This window comes from Megalops cyprinoides, chromosome 9 (genome assembly GCF_013368585.1).
Source record: "Megalops cyprinoides isolate fMegCyp1 chromosome 9, fMegCyp1.pri, whole genome shotgun sequence".
Classification (NCBI taxonomy): Eukaryota; Metazoa; Chordata; class Actinopteri; order Elopiformes; family Megalopidae; genus Megalops; species Megalops cyprinoides.
The window spans coordinates 4,954,468-4,979,512 of NC_050591.1; the positions used below are offsets into that span (position 1 = coordinate 4,954,468).

Genomic DNA, 25,045 nt, shown 5'->3' on the forward strand with positions numbered 1-25,045 from the left:
GCAGGAGGAGGAATGCAGCGCTTTCCAATTCCGTTATGTAAATATGTTTCCTGAAAGTGCAGCCGCCTCTAAATGGGCTGCTCGTGAATATCCGTTTCCCCTCCCGGCTATTGTTTGTTTTCGATTGCCATGTTTTTGCCCCGTGGCACGCTCCCCTGGTGCAGTGTGCTGCCTGGGCTGAAAGTCGCCCGGACGCGCTCCGCGTATCCGTCCCCCGCCGATCGATCAGCAGGGCTTTCTCATGAACGGGGAGGGAGGCCGCTCCTTAGGTTTTCACTTTCTTTCCTCTGCGCTTTTTCCTCCGTCTCAGCCCACCCTGAAGGCCCCCTCGGACTGGCTTCGGACGAGCAGCCCACGTGTCCGACCGGGGGCGATGGGTTTGAGTCTGGCGGACTGGAGACCACCGCATCCTCTGGTGCTAGCTCGTACGCATCAAAGAACTTTCCAGAGGGGCTGTTGTCCAGAATGGGGCCGGTGGAGATGGCTCCTGGAGGGGGGGGGGCATCCCTCTGACATTCTCCCCACATGTGAGGCATGTAAATAACAGCGAATCACGTCTCCTGTAAACCGCTGTCACCGCTCATTACTGTGGCGCTTAAATCTCTGCTCTCAACACAGTAAGCCGTCGCACACGGCAGCGACTTCTGCCCCTCGCGTAAATAATTCAAAGCAGCGCCCAGTTTCCGATTTCAGAGAGTTGTGTTTTTGTTACGCCCCACCCCCCACCCCCCCAACGCAAAGCCCTGTGGATTTCGTTTGACGCGCAGTACAGGTGGATGAAGACTGGTTTTTTTCCTTTTCCCCAGGAAAACTGAATTTGGCGTCATCCGATCTGTCAGAAGGAGCGTGCACTTCCCAGGAGTCTGGGTGAAATCTAACCAAGTGTTTTCGGCTGCACGTCTGCTTCCTAGCACTCCCCGAGCACGAACGTTATCTACCCGCGTCTGGGCGCGGCTCTGCCAGCCGTTCCCTGTCGTCCTCAGGTGGTATGTTTTCCTGTTAGCGGGGGAGAAAGAACGAAAATCCACTCCTGAGATCCAATTATTTTTTCAGCCCTAAATAAAACATGCTGTCAGCGAGCTCCCCGCGACTACGGGAGAGGAAGGTGTCGCCGGCTAGTGTGGGGCTTTATTTAATTGAGAGGCTGCCAGAAAGCCACCAGGTAATTGTTTGCTAAACAACTGTAGGTGTTAGTAGCGTGGGTTGTTTGTAGAGTTAGCGCTTTAGCAGAGGCGGCTCACGCCTGCTCTGATTTGATATTCCACCATAGGGGGGTTGGATTTGCATGCCGCTGTCTGATGGTGAGCGCGGAACATGTGACCCTGCTCCACAGGAGGTTGTTTAACACTTCCCTGATGCGCAGATGGTTTTTGGAGGTTTGCTACATATTGTTTCAGATATCTGTCTACTGGTGTCCTCTTGTCTTTGAACCCTGTCCTATGTGTGTGAGCCAGAACGGTGTTCAATAAAAATTCAATGAAAATCCCTCACTAAAAGGCCCCCCATCCCCCCTGCCTGGTAAGAAACGTAAATCTCAAGCCCACGGGTGACTCCAAGCTCACAAACGTCATTAAAAAGCGGTTTTATTGCAGCGGAACCAGAGGCTTATGGGTAAATATGCCCCCATCGTAAAAGGGACATTATTACGCTGTTAGTCACTGAGTGCCATGGCAGTACCGGGCCCAGCAGGACCACAGGAGCAGCTGTGGTTAGGGCTGGTGACCGCCAGCGTACACAGACCCCGCATCAGCCAGCAGGGGGTTAGGGGTCCGGCGGTGGCCCTTCTAATCAGGGAGAGTGATTAATGCCCCAGCACGTCTGAGCGGCCCGTGAGGCTGTCTGTGTAAATGGTGAGGGAAGGGCCGCCTCGTATTGATCACACGGCGTGCATACTGTGAGCGCCGACACCCTCAAACCAGCACCGCCTCCCTTCTTACTGCCCCAGGCACGGGCCAAATGCTAAACAGCCACAAGCAAAGGTCAGACCCTTCTCCCATGGCACGAGGGTCCGAGAATCAGCCTGACTGAGGAGGGTTGGGGTGGTCTCCCTCTGTCTGCATGTACACAAGACAGTATGTTAGCTGCTGTCCTCCTCTCATCACTGGAGATCCCCTCAGCCTTAAGCTGACAGAAAGGGGGAGATCTACTTAACCTTAAGCAGACAAAAGGTGAGAGATCCTCCCAGCCTTAAGCTGACAGAAAGGGGGAGATCTACTTAACCTTAAGCAGACAGAAAGGGGGAGAGATCCTCCCAGCCTTAAGCAGACAGAAAGGAGGAGAGATCCTCCCAGCCTTAAGCTGACAGTAGGGGGAGGCAGCGGGAGGCTCTGCAGGGGGGTGGGGCTCCTCCACAGGGCTCCACGGCGGCGTGACGTGACGCTCGCACACACATGCCCTGCGCGCCGCCGTTCACCGTCGCTAATTAACCCCTGGGGTGTGAGAAGGCGGCGTGTTGTGTAAACAGACATGCAGGATCGCGCTGCCTCCACCAGCGCGCGGCTAACCAGTTTTGTTTCTCCTGCTCGACAGGAGAGCCTGCTCCCAGCTGCAGGGAGGTAATAATATCACCTCGCCTGCCGATAAGGTGACAGGTGGCAGCGAGAGCCAGGCAGCGCTCCAGTGTGTGTCTGTGTGTGTTTATGTGTTATGGAGGAGCAGGTGTGTGTGTGTACGTGTGTTTTTAATGGAGATGGGGGAGCAGGTGTGTGTGTGTGTGTTTGTGTGTATGTGTATGTGACAGAAATGGAGGTGTGTGTGTGTATGCGTGTGAGCATGTGGGTTTCTGTGTGCATGTGTGTGTGTGTGTGTGCGCGCGCATGTGGGTTTGTGTGTGTGTGTGTGCGCGCGCATGTGGGTTTGTGTGTGTGTGTGTGTGCGCATGTGGATTTGTGTGTGTGTGTATGTGCGCATGTGCATATGTGAGTTTGTGCGTGCGTGTGTGTGTGTGCGCGCATGTGCGTATGTGGGTTTGTGTGTGTGTGTGATAGAGATGGAGATAGAGTGTGGAGTGTGTGTGTGTATGTGTGTACATAAGTGTTGTGTTATACTGACAGACAGGTACACAGGATCCAGGCTCTAGCGCTGTCACTTCCTGCTGCTGCTGGCAGTGTCACCCATCCCCCCCCCTGCTGTCTCGGCTCTACCTCTGCCTCAGCCAGCTCTGGACCTGGCCAGCTCAACCCCGTTACCTAGCGACCGTAACCGAGGAACACAGCCCCGACTAGTTCACAGACAGAACAGCGACATTTAAAAGCCTCGTCTGTCCCCCCACCCCCCACGTCCAGCGTCCTTATTCCTGTCCCTGAACTGTGAGCAAAGCTGCATGACCCTGAACCTTCTTTAACAGTGCAGGCCAGTGCCACCTGGTGGGTTTCACTGAAAGAGCAGTAAATATGAGTTCAGACAGTGGGTGAAGCAGACCTGTGTCAGCCCATTGCTGCAAGGCAGAGATTCGTGGCACCTAGTCCGTCTTCATTGGGGAGAAGATGAGATTGATCCTCATTGAGTGCCGTTTAAACCGATGATGATTACCATGTCTCGTGGCAGTGTCCATCGTGACAGACAGGGCAGACGGACCCTTTCAGGGATCTCCAAATCCACCTTTGGAATGGGGGACAGAGGAAGGGCTGAGTTTTGGGTAACAAGGGACTTTTGGAGGGTTAGAGTTCAGACAGGGAAGTGTAATGCAGTGGCATGTCTGATCTCTCTGCATTGGGCTGGCTGGGTTTAACTTTGTGATTGTGCTGTGCATTTCCAGCTCTGGGAGGTAAGACCGGGGCATGAGGTTATGTAGCTTGGGGGCCACACCTCTTGCATGAAACATCTAATCGTATCTTCTCTATCTCCCTTTTTCTCTCCAGGTAGAAGATGCCATGCTTATGTTTGACAAAACTACTAACAGACATAGAGGTAAGCCGCTCTGTCCAATTCTCCCAGCGTTTGTTCCATGTGTCTGCCTTTCTGTCAAGTGCAGGCATTGTGTGATTAATTGCCCTCACATGGGAGTTACATCATTTTCAGTACAGTGGATGGTCAGGTGCTTTAGGAGTTTAAAACTGGTTTCCCTGCCGCAGTGGCACTGGAGGCTTGCCTACCAGCCGGCGATACGTTAGTTCAGTATACATCCATTACCTTCGCTAAGGTGTTTCACTCCTGAAGGTCAGACGCGCTGTGGCCCAGCGCCTGTGTGTGTTCACGCTGTTGTTTTTACAGAAGCCAGGCCCGTTTCCTGCAAACCACTGTGGTTACCTAGACAGTGTGCATTTGTGTATGCAGAGTGTGAAGCAGGAACCTGTGTCACCAGGAGCTATGGGATGGCTTCAGCAGGCTCGTCCCAGAAACCATCCAAACAAGACAAGCCCATCGTGAGCGCACAGCAGCACTGAGAATAACAAAAGAAAAGGGTGAAAGCTTTTACCGTGACACAGAATGATGTTAGCTCAGGTAGCCGGCAAAGCCAGTTTTACATTTAGTAATTTGGCATGTGCTCTTATGCAGAGCAACTTACAAAAGTGCATTCAATTGTTTAGGCAGTTAGCTGCACAGATACCAAAACATATGTGCTGTCCTTTAAATGTAGTTCCATGGGAAACATTGACATTGATTAAATGCTGTTGAAGGACTTATGACTTAAACTATTACCATGCAAAATAAGGTTAGACTGTGCAACCTTAAACGCGATAGTGTGGTATCAGCACAACATATTTACCACTGAGCTTAAGCCACTGCAAAAGCCTGCAGTGCCGCCAGGCTTTCATTTTTTTTATTCTTTTATTATCTTTTACTCACACTAGGCCCGGTTGCCTTGTACCGTGCCCGAGCACGATTGTCCCCCCTCCCCACTCCCCCGCTGGCCTGCACTCGCATTGCGCTTAACGTTCCAGGTCGGAGCGCGCTTACATCATCACGGTGCAACTTTTTGTGTTGCACGGTGGCACACGGATGACTCACATGCCGTATAGATTTATCGATTATGCAATGCAGCGATTTTCAGTTAATTGTGCTTCATGTATAAAAAAAAACTTTACGGAAGCAGCTGACGTTTCAGTCATTATGCTCAGGGTCAGACCAATATTTTGTGTCAGATTTGTGTCAGATTACAGTAGCCTAATCACAATAATGTTAACTAATGTTAATTAGTTAGGGCTACTACTTGTATGTGCACTACTGTCATCATTACAACAACAAACATTTTCTATTACTACTTGGATAGTACACTTTTCAATTCATTCGAGAATATATGGGTTAATAACAGGTGTGGTTCTTACCTTATTGATGAACGTGTGTTGTAGTCAGCGAGTAAAGCTCCAAATTCTTCCCTCAACGTCAGCTGCCTCTGTAAAAATCTTCTAATACGTACTGCATGATTAACTGAAAATCGCTGCATTGCATAATCGATGCTAACCGGCTGGGGAGCTAACGTTGACAAACATAGCTAGTTAGCTAACAGGCTACCTATCTGAACGATTGTTGAAGACTAGCTACTTAAACAGGTTGGCTGCTTCATTTGTGATACTCTGACTAAGCCCCTGAGAACAGCAATGCTTACATTGCCATGTAAAGTATGGTTAGTTTTATTTCATTTGCTAGTGATCGTTAGTAACAGCTAATGTGGGGAGTTATTTTTAGGTATAGATCTACAGAACTAACCAATCAAAGGCCATTTTGGAGGTAGCCAGCATGTCATATTTAAGGAAGTCAGCTAGCTAATCAAATGATGGTTTAAAGGATTTATTATGACTGGGCGTGTAACTAACAGATATCCAGCTAATTGTTGCTATAATGGATATATTTGTTAAATGGTAGAGTTGCATCATTGACGTCATGTTTGAGTTCTGTGCTCGGGCACAGTTAGCGATCACACTAGATGTGTACCGTGCCCGAGTCCAACTGAACCGTGCCCGAGCTCACCTCTTCAAGTGGGCCCGGGCATGGTTCAGCGTACTGTGTCCGGGCGCGGTATGGAGCAATCACACTAGTCAAACAAACTAGACTTTGGGGGTCAAACGTGCTTGGGCACGGTACGCATCGCCTAGTGTGAGTACACCCAGATCCCACTCTTTTACAGCCCCTAGTTTTTATCAGTGTTAGAAGGAGGAGGGGTCAGAGTTCAGAAAGCCAAAGTGTAGTCTGAGGTGGTGGGTTTTGAGTCTGTGATGGAAAATAGACAGTGATCCTGCTGTTCTTACAGCTGTAGGGAGCTCATTCCACCACCGGGGGGCAAAAGGGTAGAGAGGCAAAGTGAATGATGAGCGCCCCTTCCAGGACAGGACTGTGAGGCAACAAGAAGGTGGCTTAGTGAAATGGTCTGGCAGGAGAGTAGGAAGTGATGAGAGATTATATGAGTGTAAGTGTGAATGTAATTTCAATTGAATGTAATGTAATGTAAGTATGGGGGTGCAGTTTTGGTTGCTGCTCGGTTGGCTAGAACCAGTTTTAAATTGTACCCAAGCCATAACAGGCAGTCATTCAAGAAAAGTGTGACATAAGTATTTTGTCAGGTTGTAGGTCAGACTACCAGCTGCATTCTGATCAGTTGAAGTGGTTTGATGGCACTTGTGAGGAAGTCAGCCAGAGAATTACTGCAGTCCAGTTTGGAGAGCATCGGGGCTTGAATCAAGAGTTGTACCAAGTTGGTTGTAAGAAATGGGTAGATTTGACAGATGTTATACAGCATGAATCTGCAACTCTGTGTCACTGCTGTTATATTGGCTGAGAAGAACAGGTTAGTGTCCAGCAACACTCCCATCACAACGTGCTGATGACTTAGCTGGCATTTAGAGAAGTATGAAGTATGACCAGTTGGGTACAACATAGCTCAAGTAGCTGAGATGGGCAGATGTTAACACAGGTAGTGTTGATAGGTAGATATTAGCACAGGTAGCTTCGACAGATGTTCACACAGGTAGCTGAGACAGGTAGATATTAGCTCAGGCAGCTGAGGCAGGTTGGTATTAGCTAAGTTAGCTGTGACAGATGCAGCATAGGCAGCTGAGTAAATTTGAAGGTGTAAGAGCTCTTCTTCATTTACCAGTTTTCCTGAATGGAAATATCGCACAAGATTTTTTTCTTAGGGCATGGAGACGAGCCCCACTTCCCTGAACTCAAACTCCACTCATCATTCCTTCAGAAGGCATCAGGTTGTATGACAGGGACGGAAGAGAAGATCGATCGGATAGGGTGCCAGTGTTTTTTCCCTTTTTGGTTCTAGACATAAATAATTGTGAAATCTGATTGCCACCCGTCTCTTTCTCAGCAAACCAATCTGGCAATGTTTGTGTCCTTTAGAGGGGCGAAAGGTTCACACACCGGGTTGGTGGGGGGGGACAGCGCAATCTGGTAACTGCAGCGATGTGATCCCCCACTGAAGCTGCAGTCTTTACCTTCCTTTTATCTGCTTTTTCATACGGCTGTAAAGGGGAGCCTTGCCTGTAAGCGGGGGACTTTACAAAGACAGAGAGTCGGCTCTCGCTAAAGCTCTCCAGCGGTGCTGTGACACTCTACAGGGCCCAGACAAATTAGGCCTCCCAGCTAAGAGTGTTTCAGCACTGCCTGCGTTTATGCCCAGGTTTCCTGAGGTGAAGCCAGAGCCTGTATTCATTTCACAGGGAACTGACCACTTGTAGAACTTTTTGACAGCTATCATAAAAAAACTTGGTCATATGTGTAACAGACCAATTAATTAACAGATAGACATTGCTCAGAAAACGAAGACTGAATTCAAGCAATATGTGTCCTTAAATTTGACAAACGATTAAATTAGTGTTACTTTTCACTGAGTAAAAACACATTTCATCTTGTATTTGCCGAACTTGCAAAACTGTCTGCAAGGAGGAAAAGCAACGCCTGCGTTTATGTAAATGTGTCGTTGTAAGTCAAAGTTGAGGGTGAATGTTGATTGAGAAACGCCCTAGGCCTGTTCAGGGGTACGGGAGTTAGCAGAGGGGCGGAGTTGAGGCGTAGCTCCTCCTGCCAAACGCTCGTGATTTTTCTCCTTGTTTTGAGTGACAGAAGTGGTGTGATATGTGACCTCCACTCTCTCAGTTGTGTCAGACACACATGAATAGTAGCAGAAACAGAAAGGTGGCTTCCACTCCGCTGGGGTTCTCTGAAACATCCTTTGTGCGGCTTTGTTTGCTCTCTGGAGCTTGTTGTTTGCCCGTGACCTCTACCAGTTACCGTCGTCTGCTTAAATCAAGTTGCGTTTGTGTCGTTTTGTTGTTAGAAAGTCAAAATGGGCTCTTCTGGGTAGCATTTTAACAAAAGGGATTTTTTGCTCAATTTAATTGTATGGATAACCTTAAAAATGTAGATTTCCGTATCAAACACAGGAAGCCTTTCGGCGTAGTAAATACATTATGCAAACGAGACCCCTCGCGCGAGTCGGAGAGCCTGCTCCCCAAGGCTCAGCAGACCTTTCCCGCGGCTGAGCAGCTGCCCTTTTCCGCCGGACTGGTAGTTACAGCACGCATACCAGTATATCCTCTGAGGGGCGGGTGTCCTTTTCTGTAGAAACAGCCTTCCCATTTTTTAGGAAGCCCGTTCTCTGGTGACGTGAGGAGAGGACAGGAACGAGGTCAGCTGCTCGCGGCTCTCCCCCTCTGCTGAGGTGCTGCTCGGATCACCAGGGAAACGGCGGCCATGGCAGGGGTCGCCAGTGTCGTGCTGCGGAGCTGTCGTCACAGTTCAGAAGGGGGGAGGGGGGGTAAATGGCCAGCCCTCCAGGCAGCACAGGGGACAGGCTCCTCTCCCCGCGTCTGTCTGGTTTTTAACAATCAGAGACAAAGCCATGAACAAGAGAGGAACACTGACACTCAGGACACTTGTGGCTGTTTTGCCATCAACTCACAGCTTTTAATTTTTTTAATTGCTGATGTTTTAGAGTGATCTTTATTGTTTGGAGGTTAGTCGCCCTCATTGTATTGCTCTTGCTGATTGTTGGGGTGTGTGTGTGTGCGTGTGCGTGTATGCAAATATGTGTGTTACTGTGTGCATGCGTGTTTGTGTGCACGTGTGTGAGCATGCATGCGTGCATGTGTGTTTGCGCACGTGTGTATGTGTGTGCATGCATGTGTGTGTGCGTATGTGTATGTGTGTGCGTGCATGACTGTGTGTGGATGTGTGTTTGCGCATGTGTATGTGTGTCTGTGTTTGTGTGTGTGTGCACGTGTGTGTGTGTTTGTGTGTGTGAGTGTATGCGTATGTGTGTTTGTGTGTGAGTTAGGGCTGGACCCGAATATTCGACTATTCGGATATTCGTTCGTTGGGTAGGTATTGGGTTTTCAATTTTGGGATTCGGATATTCTTTTTGTTTTTTGCTGAATGTAGGGTGTAATGGTTTCAACCGACCCCTAGCTTAGTTTGTCACCCTGGGAGGATGCTAGCTGCAGCGAGGCCATGCATCTCTCTGCTTCCAGTGGGGCGTGAGACCATTTTTAAATACCACGGCTCCGTAAGCAGTGACGGCGATGAGTGTATAGGATGGGTTAAATGCAGAGGACAAATTTCATTTCAACGTATGCGAGTACTGAGAAATGACAGTAAAGAAATTATAAATTAATATATAAATCTTATAAATCTCAATTCTTAAATTTGTTGGAACTAGTATGCTGTTTCTGTGCTTCTGATTCACAGCACTATGTCAGGTGTCTCGGATTCAGAGCCTATTATTATGAACATTTATTTATGTCTATAATTTATCCATGATAAGAAAAATTGTCACAAGCTGTTATTATGTCACAAAAAGTGCATAGATAGGACCTCGTTCAACGAAACCCCTCGGGATTACAAACATGCATTTTGGAAAATGTTTTTTTTTTTTTATTAACAAATACTACAAACTACGACGGAGTATTGGGGCCACATTGAGGAAAAAAAAATTCTGAGATTTCGAGAATAAAGTCGTAATATTACGAGAAAAAAGTCATAATATTACAAGAATAAAGTCGTATTTTTACAAGAGAAAAATCATAATATTACGAGAATAAAAGCATAAAATTTTGAGAAAAAAACATAATTTATAGGAAATTATATTACTAGCAACCAACAAAACGGGCGAGAGGACAGTCAATGGTATGAGGGGCTGTTTAGGAAATATTCCAGACTTTTGTTACACATACACATCACATGTGAAACTTTCACACACATCCACACTACTGAAAACTCACACATATATATGTGAAATGCTCATATAGACACGTGAAATGCATTCACACACACATGAAGTGGGCGCATTCATACATATGAAACGTGCATATAGACTTGTATGAAACATTCACACACACATACATATGTCTGTGTGAAACGCTCATACAGATACAGGTGGAACGGACTCGCACATACATATGAAATATGTGTGTGTAACAAAAGTCTGAAATATTTCCTAAACGGCCCCTCATACAATGGCAGCCTGAGTCTGCTTCTGGCAACTGCTGTTTGTCTCAGGCGTAGTGCCGTACCACACATCAGTCAACACTCCAAGTGCGGTTTTCTTCTGATATTCCCCCTCTAAAATAACACGTAACCTAAAATTACGACTTTATTCTCGTAATGTTATGAGTTTTTTCTCCTAATATTACGACTTTATTCTGTAATATTATGACTTTTTTTTCTCGTAAGTTATGACTTTTTTCTCGTAAAATTACGACTTTATTCTTGTAATATAATGACTTTATTCTCGAAATCTCAGAATTTTTTTTCCTCAATGTGGCTCTAATACTCTGTCGTAACAAACAACAATACTGTAGAATAACAGAATCCTTAAAAATTAATGCCTTTAATTAAACCGAAAGACACGTGTTACAGCGGTATGCCGTCCATCTCAGCTGAGAACAGAGAAATGTCTGGCTGAGTCCTTCCCAAATCATGCTCAGCGCCCTCCCTCCCCCCACCCCCCGGCTATAGCTTCGAATATTCGCTGTTGATTACTGCCGGAGCCCAAAAAATGGCATTCGGGACAGCCCTAGTGTCAGTGTATGTGTGTGCACGTGTGTGTGTGTGCTGGCAGGCAGGTCTTTTGGGTAAAGAGAACGCAAGAGGGAACAGGTACATTAAAAGAGGCTACAGGGTGGTAGGAGGTGACCTGACCAGTCCCATCTTTAGCCCTGCCTGGGGCTGGATGGCACAGAGAGAGTCGCTGAGGATTTCGCCCTGTCCCCTGCGGTTATTATGGTCATGATTGCGGTGATTCTCCTTGTTTCTGGGCGCCAGGCGCAGGTGGTCCCAGTGAGATTCCGGAAGCACCGGCCCGGCGTTGCTCTAATCCGCCGCTGTCTGTCTTGCTGCTCTTCACAGTAATTTGGCGTATTCAGCGACGTCCTTCAGCCTTGGCGCTCTTGAGGTGACTGATGAAACAGCTGCTAAAAAGACATCCCTCCTCCCCTGCCCCCCCGCCCCCTGCTCTCCGCTCGCGGCTTAGCCTTGTGCGCACGCCGCTGGAACCCCTCACAAAGAGGAGAATCTCCCCGGAATTCAGGGGAATGAAAGCGAGGTGATTGTGTTTGGAACAGAGCTCTCTGGAGCCAGCAAGTCTCCCCCCACACCATCCCCTCCAGTGCTGCCTGCCTCCCCCAGTGCATTGTGGGTCTGAGTGGCATCTCTGTGGTGGCGGGGGGGGGGGGGGGGGGGCACAGAGACAGCATATTCCAAACAACATGCACCTTGACAACACTGCCTTTGCCCCCCACACTGACACACACACACACACACTCTCTCACACTCTTGCACTCTTTTACACTAACGTGTAAGTGCCTTGGTACCTCCACTCCCTGCTTTACACTGACACTGAACTGGGATGAGATAGGGTCACCACATAATCACCACATAATAGTCACAGGAAACCAGCTCATTGTCCCAGATGAGCTCATTTCACTACTCACAAACACTTTGTCTGTCAGAGGGGCTCGAAGGATTCAGACTGATGTGACTGGAGCTATCCAGTGTTAGTGTTTTAGGACATGCGGATGTAAGATCAACACCTCCTTCTGTCCCCCCAACCCCCCCCCCCCCCCCCCCGGCCCCCCTTCTTGGTCTTATGCTGTTCACATCACACAGTGGGTTCCTGTGATCAGGTGGTAAAGGTGTGATTTTACTCAGAGCCCCATTTCAGACCCCTCTTTCCCCCTGTGGCACTGCTACACGTCTGCCCAGGTTTTGTTTTTACACCCTCTGTCTCTCGGTTCTCATCCTTGGCGCGGTGTGAAGGACACTGAGACGGCGTTCGTGGCAGCATAAAATTCCCCGGGAAAGGAATGACCTCCGTGTTACAGCTCCTCTGGCGTGACACCTACAGAAATAGCGTCTGATTCAACTCTGTCTGAAGCTCAAGCAGTTCAGGCTCAGATGCTACAACTTCTTTTCAGGATTTTCTGAGAACAGTAGAGGGAGAATGGTTAGCAAGCTGCTACTGGGTACTTCACAGTAGATTAATAGACTGTGTGTGCACGCATGTGTGTGTACATGCATGTGTGTTTAACATGAGTTTCTGTGTGTGCGCATGCGTGTTTATGTGTTTGTGTATGTGCATGTTTCTGCGCATGCCCTCGTTTGTCTGTGTGTATATATGCATGTGTGTGAGTGTAGGTGCATGTGCATGTGCATATATATGTTTGTGTGTATGTTTGTGTGTGCGTGTAGGTGCGTGCGAACGCGTGTGTGTGTCTGTAGGTGCTTTTGTGTGTGCGTGTCTGTGTGTTTGTGTGTGTATGCATGCATGTGTGTGTGTGTGTTTGTATGTGTGTGTGTAGTCCGTGCAGTCTGTGTAGAGCGGCAGGGTGATCGCTGTGGTGTCAGTGATCTCCCATACAGGGAGGTTTGCATTTGTATTTCTTCATTGTTAATAAGCAGGGGAGTGATGTAACAGCCTGAAAGAGCCCAGCGAAGGCCTTTGATTGTGTGCCTTCAAAACAAGGACACTCGATTTCAAAGAAAACAAACATGATGCATCAAACCCCCACATCCAGCAAACACCTCTCCCTTTCCTGCAGCTGTTCTGTTCCTGTTTAAGGAGCGCTTTTTAAATCATATGCTTCCATGCTGGGGTCTCAAGTGGCTCAGTCTGAAAGGCAGTCACTTTGAGCGCAATCTGAACCCTACGGTTGTGTCACTTACTAGCAGCAGAGCAAACTTGCGTCTTTCCCCCGGGGCCAGGGGTAGGTAGTTTGGTCAGGGTTTCTGCATCTGCTCTCAGGTACCCTGTGATGAGCCAGGTGCCTACAAATTGCTCGTATGATGTCACTGTAGTAGAGCCTATCATCCAATCAGTGTCCACTCCACTGTAGTGTGCTGTGTAGCTTCTGTTTCGAAAAGGAGCCATCGGCAGCATGTGAGTGTGTCAGAGGAATGGATACTTCCTCGCCTCAGTGCGCCTCCGCAAGTGTTGCCGTGAGACGAGCCAAATGTACAGTTGGCAATTACAGACCTTGTTCCATAAAGAGGAAAAAAAAACTATACATGTATGGTTCAAAGTCATTTTTTGTTAATTACTGTTCATCAACAGTTTTATTTGGTATTTCTGTCCTGTATTGCTGAGAGTGTTTGACACTTACAGTGGCTAACCTGATGGAAAGACAGAGATGTATCTGTGTCCCAAATGGCTGCTGAATGCTCCATGTAGGTATGTGACAAAAGCTTTTAATACATAATTTAAAAATGGTCATTGACAAGAGGTTAAATTCTAAAATGTGTTCTCTGCATCTGTACAGACCATGGTTAGATTAAGGCATTTTGACTATTGTTCCACTACGAGCCGGTAAGATGGAGGACCTGTGTGTGTGTGCGTGCATGCATGCAGCATTTCCTAGACAGCTAGAAAAGGTATCAGAACCACACAGAGCAGCAGACCATTTACATTTACAGTTGCTTTGCTTGATAGCTGAAGAGATTAAATCAGCAGGTAATGTTCACCAATCTTAAACACAGCAGCAGTGTTGAGTTTAGATGATTGCACACAGACACGAGCGCACTCACATACACAAACGCACGCACACGCACACAAACGCACGCACACACACACACACACACACACACACACGCACAAACAGGAAGAGGTTAGCTCATTTGACTGAAGAGTGTGCAGTTAAAATGTCTACCCAGAGCCAGCCACTTCAGCTGTAAATTGATTGGATATCAGGCAGTCGGTGCTGTCCTGGTCCGTGTTTTTTTTCTGTTCAGCCTGAACAGAACTGAGCAGAACCACACCTGTTTTTTTTTCTGAGAGTGATGTGCAGACAGGGGCCAACCTTTGAGCTCTCAGAGATGGCTCATCTCAGAATCCAGTTAGCTCAACATGCAGCCCAAGCACGCCCCCACACAACCACAACCAAAAAAATGCTAGCCATTGATCATCAGTTTTTGTTATTACTTTTATGCTAATTAAGCTAATTATTTTAGACATGACATTATCTGTTACACCAGGCAAGGAGTAAAGAGGCCCTTACGTCTTCAGGGTGTTTGAGTGATGTCACTTTTTCGCTGTTTTTCAGGCAGCACTGAGGGGCAGATTGGGTGGTCAGTGTGGGTGTTACAGCCCCGGTGTTGTGGAGGGAGTCATGTGAGTGGCGGCTGTGTGAAGGCCTTCTGGCAGCAGGACACAGCGGCTCTCCCCGCCAGGCAAAACCGCCAATAATTTCCTCTGAAAACCACAGGAATGCTCCACCGACAAGATCCCCCGAGCAAATGTAATTAGATATACCTTAACCTTTCCTGGCATCATTTAAAAGGGCTCTGCTACTGTCTACATTAGCTTTTAATATCCTCCTTTTTTGCGTTTTTTTTAAGGTTCCCCATATTTATTAGCATTTAGCAGTGGAATGTCATTTAAATATCATTTTTAATTATGCGCATCTCCACCCGTTTCTAATTACAGCCTTTTTTCTGGTCATAATCGTGATTACAACGAAGATAATGTGTTCAGTGATAATAGTGTTCATGATTACAAAATGGATAATGTGTTCAGTGATAACATGTTCATGATTACAATGAGGATAACGTGTATCAGTGATAACAGTATTAAGTCCTTATCATGGTATTGATGAAGACAGAGGGACATGCCTTTATATCCCATCATGCTTGGTGACATGGTCCCCCTGTGACATACTATATACCCGTATGCTGTACTGTAGTTCAAACCCTGGACTCTGCTCTTGGAAGGGTTCTCACTGGAGCCTCAGTGCCCTGTGAAAAGCATTTACCTCTGACTTTGTCCCACTTCTCGTCTGCAAGTCTTAATAAGGCAGTGAAGGTGTGTATGTGCGTGTGCACAAGTGTGTGAGCATGTGTGTGTGTTTGTGTGCGTGTGCAGGCGGGCACGTACCTGTATGTGTGCATTTGTGAGTTTGTGTATGTCGGTCTGTAAAAATGAACTTACTGTCCATCTCTCCATTGCTGTAAGTGTCAGAGTTAATGTAAACTGCTACCTGACCAGCTCTGAGGCGTTATCCATTTTCTGGTTAGCTGTATTAGCTGGATGCTAAACCATTATCAGCTGCTTGACTAGCAAGTATTAGCTGGTTGCTAACCTGGCTTAGCAGATATGTTTTAGGCAACATCATTTTATCGCGTGAGATGCCTACCTAGACAAATGGGCCAGATAAGCAGACACAGTACTCTGGTGCAGCCATTACTGGAATTTCTGGAATGCAGCTCATAACGGCTGGCTGGAGATGCAGGAGGAACCTGCCCGTGTTTCAGTAGCACCTGCGCTGCTTCATATTTTTTTTAAACAAATATGTTTGCTGGCCCAGCCTGCTTTTGAAACTCTCTCACCTTGCGAGTGACCAAGAGCAGCAGGAGCAGAACAGCCTGTTTTCCCATCATCCTTTGCTGCGCCCCATCACTTTCCTATTGTCCTCTGCTGTCCTGTCTCGTTTGACACCTTTTTCTTGTTTGCTCTCTCTCCCCCTGTCTCTCCCTCTCTCATTCTTCTCCTCCCCTCCTCTCCTGGGCTTCCATTAAATCGAGAGATGGATTTATTTAAAGGAAAATAGGCAAACAGTGGTGCCCCGCCACTGTTTGTGAGGGAAAGAGCCTCTTGAGGAAATGAGAGCGGCGGCCCGCGATCACAAGCGTGTGACGAGGGACAGCGCGGTGGATGACCTTTTCGGCGTGCTGCACCCCTCCGCGCCCGACCCCTCGGCAAACGCTCCTCTCAGAAAGCGATGCTGCTGAGTGCGGAGCGTGCACCATATCAGAATTCATAGAGTTTCTGGTGCTGGCGCCGAGGTTAAACTCTCTGTGGGATTACAGCTGGGGCCCAGAGCACGATAGAGGCTGTTTTATACGCGCACGGCCAGGGATACGTGGAGGGGCTGCTCTTCCATCAGAGTATTACTCTCACAGTGTCTGCAGCAACATGTGGTAGCAATATGCATTTTATTTGAATTTCCCCATTCTGCCATCGGGGGCGGTTGTGACACAGTATAATAGGGTGGTTTTACTATAATTATAGTATTACTATAATTGCTGATGGGTCTGCCTTAATTTGTACCTCATTTTAATCTACATAATCTAACAAATCTTTTTAAGGCAACCATTCTCAATGCATTGTCGAAGGGTGTCTGCCCCTCTGTTTGGATGGAGGTGATGGTCGGCATGACCACAGGGATGGTTGGCATAATCGTAGTGATGGTGTTAGTCTCTTCCAGATGCATAAAGATGAAGGAGCAGGCATTTTTCTGCCTGCAGATGTCTGGGTTTAGTGACACCAAGTGGGTCTAGTGGGAGTGGCCGCACTGTTTTTTATGGTGTTAAATGCACATTATGACAAGTTTTAACCCTGCTCCAAGTATTTAAACCCATTCAGAATTGACTGTTGCCAGCTCCCAGTAAACACTCAAGATCGCCCAATACATCTCTAATATCGGGCTTGTCGAACCCCTTTAAAACTTGACTTATGCTGTTGGTGCCCAAGACCCTTCCTGGTGGTGATTGGCTCACAGGCCTGCTGTGGCCGCAGCTGATTGGCTGGCATGCAAGAACCCCAGCAAAGGAGTGGCCATGCTGCCACTGCTATGTGGGGGCATTTGGGGAGCAGCTGTGGTGGGATGATTGCCGCTTGAAGTGAGAAGGGTTTTGATAAATAATGTAAGGATGGTAATAACCAGCTGCTTTTGTGGGCACGTGACGTGACCCCCTCTGCTTTGCACCCCAAAGTGCAGCATCCACACGATAATGACTTAACAGGCCTGTGATTGCCACATACATTATTAACCAAGCCCCCTCTGTCACCTCCCCCTGGGAATGGCACCACAGGTGTCCTCACGTAGTCGACCGAAATATTGCCCTTTCTTTTGCGCCCCCCTGCATGCCTCAGCGGGGGCTTACTGTCAGGCTGGTCGGCACTCACTCGTTCAAGGAACATGGAACCTTAATTAGGCGACACCTGATCAGGTAACGGGGTCTGATTCAGAACCTCGTTCCGGGCTCAGTCTCATTAGAGGCCGTGTACCTTACGACACGTCTGACAACTGAGGGGGCTCTGTGTGGTCTCCTTAACAGTGCACTTACCGCTTAAAGACTGTCCTGTTATGGAGCTGTACTGTCCTTGTCATGCTAATAAAGCTTGTTTGAGTTTGAAGCGCAGACAGTGGAATAGGAAACAATGTGGAGGAGACAGACAGAGAGAGCAGACATGAAAGGGAAGTGGAGAATTCTGGAGGAGGTCCCAGGCCCTCTAATGCATCTGTTCCCTCTGTAACAGCACCAGCACACTTTCCTCTTTATTCCCTGCGTGTGTTAAAAGTCCATCAATCATCAATCAAATTTTATTTGTTATAGCTTAATTTTACAATCAAGACTGTCACAAAACACTGTACATAGTACATGTTCCAGAGAGAATAAAAAACAGAAAATCCAGGCTAATTGGGGAAAAATTATTGAAAAATTAATGATAATTAATAAATGGAAAATTATTCCCTGATCCCGGGAAAAGGCAGTCGAGAGGGTCCTGGAAAATAATAACAGAAAAGATAACGGTGGTGTAACACAAGGTGTCCGTTAGGCGTCAGAATAGTTCTGTTGTATAGCCAGTGAGTTGGACAGGGATGGAAATACCAGCCTCAGGCAGGGTAAGTTCTGTGGGATGGCTCACTCCTCCCTGCCACCACCCTGGGGCTGTCTGCAGGCCGCTTCGGGCCCCAGCCCCTCGTTTTGGCCTCTGGCCCCGGCCCCTTCCTTCGGCCCCGGCCCCCAGCCCCTCGCTTCGGCCCCTGGCCCCTCGCCCCTCGCTTCGGCCCATGGCCCCTCACTTTGGCCTCCGGCCCCTGGCCTCTTGCTTCGGCCCCTGGCCTGTCGCTTCGGCCTCTGGCCCCCAGCCCCTCGCTTTGGCCTCTGGCCCCCAACCCCTTGCTTCGGCCTCTGGCCCCCGGCCCCTCGCTTCGCCCCCCGGCCCCCAACCCCTTGCTTCGGCCCCCGGCCCCCAACCATTCGCGCAAGACTTCCAGCAGTGAAGGGCAGATTTGACAGCTCAAGGCCACCGGCCGCAATGCCGGAGAGACGAGACCAGCCATTCGCAGGTGTCTGTGAGGGGGAGAACTGACAAATGGTGCATTAGACTGATGGGAGAGATAATGTATTAGGAGAGCTTTCAAATGCACACAACCCCCCCCCCCCACCTCCTGGATTCTCACCGCCTTCTCTCTGCTTGGAAGCCCCAGACGAGCAAAACGCATTTAGCAAATCTTCGGCTCTCTCCATGTATAATCCTCTAAAATGATGGAGGTCATTTGCGACGGATCCATGCTGGGTTGTTTTTTTTTTTCTTCCCAATGGCGAGCTGCGTAGCTGGAGCTGTCTCTCTGACGCTCTTTCTGACTGGCAGGTTGGGGGAGATTGCAGAGATTGCGATGGCAGCAGCAGGGTAATCGAGTTAAACGCAACGCTGGTTGCTCAGGTTGCCAGCCCAAAAACTGAGGTTTTGGTCCCGAGAGCGTCACACAGACATGTGGCATTTTGGTGATTGACAAGAGATGCCAGTCTCCATGTGTAGCTAAATGAAAAATTAATTGCACTGAAATGAAGTAAAAATGAATTCTGAAGATGAGTGTTTGCTATTAGTCTTTCTGCTAGCTCTAGATTGTCCTGTTTGAACAGCTGTAGATAGAGCTATTCGGTTTTATCTTTACACTTGTGTTCACATTTCATGTTGGTGCAACTACATAAAAAATAATTAGGTATATTACAACAGCATCATACACTTTGTCACATGATATCACCTGAGCTATGACATATGACATGATGCTGTTGGCAGGGTTACATTCATTTCTGTAGGTAGATAAAACATTATGGTGTGGTAAAGTGTGTTATGTATCCAGTACAGTGTGTGTTTAACCCAGCCATTATGCAGTACTTGTGTGGGCTTTATGTAGCTCTTTATGAGGTCTCTGCTGGCAGCGCGACTCTCCCCTGAGCAGCGCAGGTAACAGCCTGACTGAGGTTCCCGTCAGAGATATGAATGAGAAAGAGAGGCACTCGATTGCCATGTGGATTTCTTTACAGCGCTCAAGGCTCTTCCCTTTGTGTGGCATTTTGCCGGCACCGCTGTCGCCCGTCAGAGGAGAAGTGGAGCTCGTGGATGCCATCTGCAGACGGGAGCTTTTTGTATGTGTGTGTGTCGCGCTCAATTTCCTCCCCCCCAGAAACTTTCATTCGTGCGCTGCACTGTTTTCCCTCCCTGTGTGTGTGTGTGTGTGTGTGTGTGTGTGTGTGGGGTGTTGCATCTGGACCCACAGGGGTACCCCGGAACATGTGTTGGACAGACGTGCTCTGGGTGTGTGTGTGTGTGTGTGTCAGAGGCATGTGAGGGCCTGTGTGGAGCACACACTTTGTGTAGATAAAGGGGTACACTCATCTTCAGTCTCATTTTTTTTCTCTCCCTCACTTTTTAGTCCTCTCTTTATCATTCTTTTTCTCTGTCTGGCACCTCCTTTCCCTCTCTGCATTTCTCACCTTCAGTTTCTGTCCTTCTCCCCCCTCCCTCCCTCTTTCCCCCATCTCTATCTCTCTCTTCACTTGAAATAGCATCTCTCTAAGGTTTCCACAAAGAGAGAGGCTCAGATCTGTCAGTCACAGCATCTGAGTGTAAAACTGCCTCTCTCAGTATGAAACTCCTCCTCTGTGAGTGTGAAGCGCCTCCTCTCTTAACGTGAAGTTCCGCCTCTCAGCCTTCACACCCTTCTCTCAGTCTCTGCTGGTCTTTATAAGTCTCTACACGGCACAGCCACCAGCCTTAGTTTGCCTCCACCTTCAGTCCATCTCTCAAACTCTTTTCAATGTGGCAGGCAGTGGACCTCTACGGTTCTGGACCAAACTCCACCCTTTTCTGTCTCTCTGTCTGCCATGCCCATGTCTCACTCCATTCTCTCCTCTTTTTCTCTGTCCCTCCTTTCTTCAGACTGTTTCATTCTTCCCTCCCTTTCTTTCCTCACTTCACAACACCATTTATTTTTTCCCGCTGTCTTTGAATCCCTCCCTACTCCTGTCCCCCAACCCCCCCCCCCCCCCCCCCCCCCCCGACTCTCTCTCTCCGTTTGTGCGAGTGCTGGGTCCCAGTTGAAATGCACGAGGGAGCACCGCGCCAGAAAGACAATCTCGTGGTGCGAGACGGCGCCACGGCGCTTTCATGTTTCTGATGTTCCATCAAAATGCTAATGGCCCCTGCCACGTGGGACCGATATTATTGTAACTCTAATTGATAAGAAGACGAAGATGGAGACGATGACATCGGCAGCTTATGCCGCACGCCCCATGCGCGGGCTCCTCTTTTTTTAATTACAATAGTGGTAATAAAAGGCAACAAATTGCCTAATGATTACTGTTTCTGCGGCAACAGGCTGCTGAGCCGTGTCTCCCCCCCGCCAGCGTTGTGACGGCACGTCCCGTACACAGCCGAGTGTGGCACTGTGTGCTCTCCCAGCGACACCCGTCTCTGGGGCCCGGCTCGCGCGTGGTTCCTGCTCAGTCCATTCTCAGTGGTTGTGCTTCTCGGCTTGGTCTTTCTGAGCGTGACCCGGTTTTCCCAGCATTCTCTTGCAAGACCTGAAAAAGCCACCCCGCACCTGTGTCCTGATTCTGTCTCCTGCCACCCAAGCGGCCAGCTGCTAGTGTGTTCTGTCCGCTTAAACCTGTTCAAACTAGTCGTGTGTAGATATCGTGGGTTCCTGGGTTTAGTTTGGACTGTAACTGCCGTCTCACGTCTCGAACCAGATACCCCCCACACCTGTGTCCTTCTCTTGTAAGGGTTACATGCTTTGTATTTTTTAAAATGGAGCATGTTGACAGTTCGTATGGAACACCAGAGAGATGGCCATTGGCAGACTCAGTCCTTTGAGTGCAGGGATCGGTTTGAGCCCATAAAAAAGGCATGTCACTAATGTGGTAGGTCCTGGAGTGCCCTTTCACCCTGCAGGCAGTCTAGTCCAAGGGTATCTACAGGGCTGACATTTGGCATGTGACCCATGTGTACAGCTGAAGGTTTCCTGAGGTGTAAGGATGAGGTGGACATCTCCCACCTGGGACTGGAACCTTAATTGGTTTTGACTACAAAAAGATGCTGAACTGTCAATGTTTTGACTGCCCACAGATGTTTTGACTGCTAGTAGGTGATTTGACCACCCACAGACATTTTGGCCAGCCACAGACTCTTCAACCATCCAAGGAGGCTTTGACCGCCTGTAGATGCTTTGGCTGCTTGTAGACATTTTGAATGCCCACAGACCTTTTAACTCCCTACAGACGCTTGTGTTGTTATAGGAGAGATAGTCCCACAACCCTCCTCTTTTCCCAATTTGTCAAAATCCCTTTCCAAGCCATGTCTGGCTAGAGACAGTAATCAATGTGGCTGAGGTTATTTCTGATTGGTCTGTGTCTCTGACCAATCACCCTCAGAGTAAGAGGGCTCACTAGTTGAAGTGAGTATTAATCTTAAATCATAAACAAATGTAACCAAGAGTGTTCTCTCTATTATTTTGTTAAAATCAGACAGAAAGTTTCATAAATTCCCACAATAAAAATGGACAGTCTCCTGAGAATGCATGTTATAATGATTTGGGACCTGCCTCACCCTCTTTACTGTTGGAAAACAAGTAAAGGAGAGTGCTGAAGTGAAGCTCTCCTTTGAGTTATTCACACTGTTTCTCGAGTAGAAAACACCAGGTTGGGTATGTTTTGGTGTTAATTTAATATTTCAGTGGAACTGTATTTACTTGTGACAGAATTTTTCAGTACACAAAGGTTTCCTGATTGTTGTCACCTTCAAGATAATGAAGGAATTAACCAATCATGAATTGACTCTTCATGACTCATATGAATCAATTCATGAAAATGAATTGGATGTGACCGCGCCGGTTGGAGCCGCATGCTAGGTGAGGCACATTTGGGGTTTGCGGGATGTTGTGGAGGTTAAGGGCCTGGGAGGGCATGTACTCCAGAAGCCTTTGTTCCCAGGTCTGAAGCTGCTATTTCATCCAGAGCACAGCCAAAATGGTTAACCTGAACAACTTCACTTGTAAGAATGGAGGATAAAGGCCAAGGATCGGCTAAGCCAATAAATAATGGATTGTAAATAAAGTGAATAAGTAAATACCCCCTGGGCCATTTCTCTTCACATAAACTGTGTTTATAGGGAAAATAAAGCCGACTTTTCACAGTTACTGTGTGCAGAGTCGGGCAGCTGCAGTGTGAGGGGAGTGTTGAAAGAGAAGTTTGAAGTGTGGAAGGAGTGTCCCTCACTAGAGGAGTCAGGAAGAGGAGGAGGAAGATGAAGATACGGAACAGCCTGGAAGGACCTTAGATCATCAGCGAGCAGCACGAGAAAATGAAATGCACCCTCTGACAGGAGGGGAGTTTTCCTGCCTTTAAACGCCAGTGAGTGGGTTCACTAGGTTAATGAGAACAAGGCTCCCCCATGGCTGCACCTGGGGGAGAGAGAGGGAGAGAGAGAGAAAGAGAGAGAGAGAGCAAAATGGAGCACTTTGAAAGACTTTGCAGAGCAATTCAAACAAACTTTGTCTGAGCAGACAGGCATTTACACACAGTCACACATATAAATATCTTATTACAGTGCACATACCCACACACCACACCACACACATATACACATGCACGTCTTTGTGTCTCTCTCCCCACAGATCCGGTCAACAGGAAAGAGACATCAATTCAGAGTCCAGACCTCTGGACCCAACTTTCCCATCCACCTGGTGCTCCTGACTGTTAACTCCTGACGTTTGGTGGTGGGGTGGGGCGAACGCGGTGGACCTGATTTAGGAATGTTGCTTACCGTACTGGTCTGGTCTCTTTGGAGGATCGCTTGCTTGTTTAAGTTTTGCTGGTTTCAGATGTGCAGTTTAACAACAGAACCACAGAGTTAGAAAGAGGAAGCTGTTGACATAATGACTGTGTATTTGAGGTGTTGGTCTGGTCAATAAAAAGCATCCACTGTTATAAATGCCAGTAGGAGTGTTGAAGAGAGGGACTGGTGAGCACATCTGTGAGTCATGTGATCTGCGATGCATGTGATTGGTTCTGTGATTCTGTTGTGTGGCCTACATCGTGCGTGATTGGTTCTGTGATTCTGTTACATGGTCTGGTGTCGCATGTAAGTGGTCCTGTAAGTCTGTCACATGGCTTGTGTTGGGTGTGATTGGTTTTGTGATTCTGTCACATTGCCTGTGTTACGTGTGTTCGGTTCTGACAGCGTAGCTTGCACGGGGGCAAACTTTCAGCCTATCTGCATATGACACAGCTCCAAACCAAAAGTCACCTCCTGTAGTGATGGATCAGTTTCTGCTGATCCGAATCCTGTATGCTGTATATGGGTCTTCACAGAAGGGTGTGTGGCTGGGTTCTTAAGCGAGTCTGAAATCGGTGCTGTGAGTGGAATGAGATGGAGCAGCACAATCGTAGAACAGGCAGAGCGTTGAGTGACAGCAGGGGGCGCTGGAGAGGACACCACTGAACGGGCTATGTATACACACAGACGCACACATTATGTGTAAAACCCAGTGAAAATTGTGTCTTGCTATGTAAGACGTGTGAAATTGTCTCTTGTTTGTCGGATCTGCCTCTCACTCTGTCACTTACAATGAGGGAGTAAATGAGCTGTTTAGTCATGGATATAGCACCCCCCACCACCCCCCTCTCATGCACCTTGTAGACAGGCTGACAGATATTTAGTTTTGAGAAAGATTAATGGCTGCGTAAAAAATATATGATACAGTGTTTTATTCATTTTTTTCTGATCCTGTTGAAAGCAGCCTCAGCATTATCCCTGTACTGGAGAGAAATAAGAGATCTGCAAAGTTCTCATAATATGTTTGTGATATGGTTTTTAAAAGTCACCTTAATGAGATTCTGTTGGTATTTATGTAAGATTGCTGAAAACATTTCTCTGTGCTGAAAAATCACCATTACTCATTTGAATAAAAACACATTATGTGGCTCCTGAAATCCGTTAGTCTGTCACTTCAAGATAGCCCAGGTATTTATAAATCAAAATCTATCTGCTGGTTTTATCAGACACATTGTCTTTGTGCCTCATTTTATGTATTTTATGAGTTCTGGAATGAAAGTAAGATCCTTTCCTGAATTGTAATAGGCTTGCTTGCATTTAAACATGTGTGTACTTGGATATTCTAGTGGAGTATTACAGAGAAATAAATCTTTTAAGGATCAGATGGCCTTTGGCCTAGTGACCCTTGACCCAGAGGCTCTGCTGTCTATTGTATGAGAAGAAACAACAGGAAGACTTGTGAGAAACACTTCCAGGGACCTGAGTGACAGTGCCCGCAGCGTAGCCATGGTGACAGAGGCGAGTCCGAATGGCAGCAAGTGCCATTAATGAAGGCTCTCAGCAGCAGAGGAGATAAAAGCTCCTGAAAAAATCACAGATCCCCTCACACAGAGAGAGGTCTGTCAGGGTGCCGTAGTGATCACAGATCCCCTCACACAGAGGGAAGGGTCTGTCAGGGTGCTGAAACAATCACAGATCCCCTCACAGAGAGAGGGGGATCTATCAGGGTGCTGAAACAAACACAGCTCCCCCCACAAAGAGTGA

The 25,045-nt window shown here is 47.8% G+C and overlaps 1 protein-coding gene across 6 annotated transcripts in view; it reads left to right on the forward strand.

Annotated features, from left to right (window-relative positions):
- Nucleotides 1–25,045, forward strand: part of msi2b (musashi RNA-binding protein 2b) — a 204,444-nt gene that overhangs the window by 103,934 nt on the left and 75,465 nt on the right. For all 6 annotated transcript variants that reach the window (XM_036536439.1, XM_036536440.1, XM_036536442.1 and 3 more), the window contains exon 7: nucleotides 3,861–3,909. In XM_036536439.1, the coding sequence (XP_036392332.1) occupies nucleotides 3,861–3,909 (49 nt within the window). The remainder of the gene's footprint in view (nucleotides 1–3,860; nucleotides 3,910–25,045) is intronic.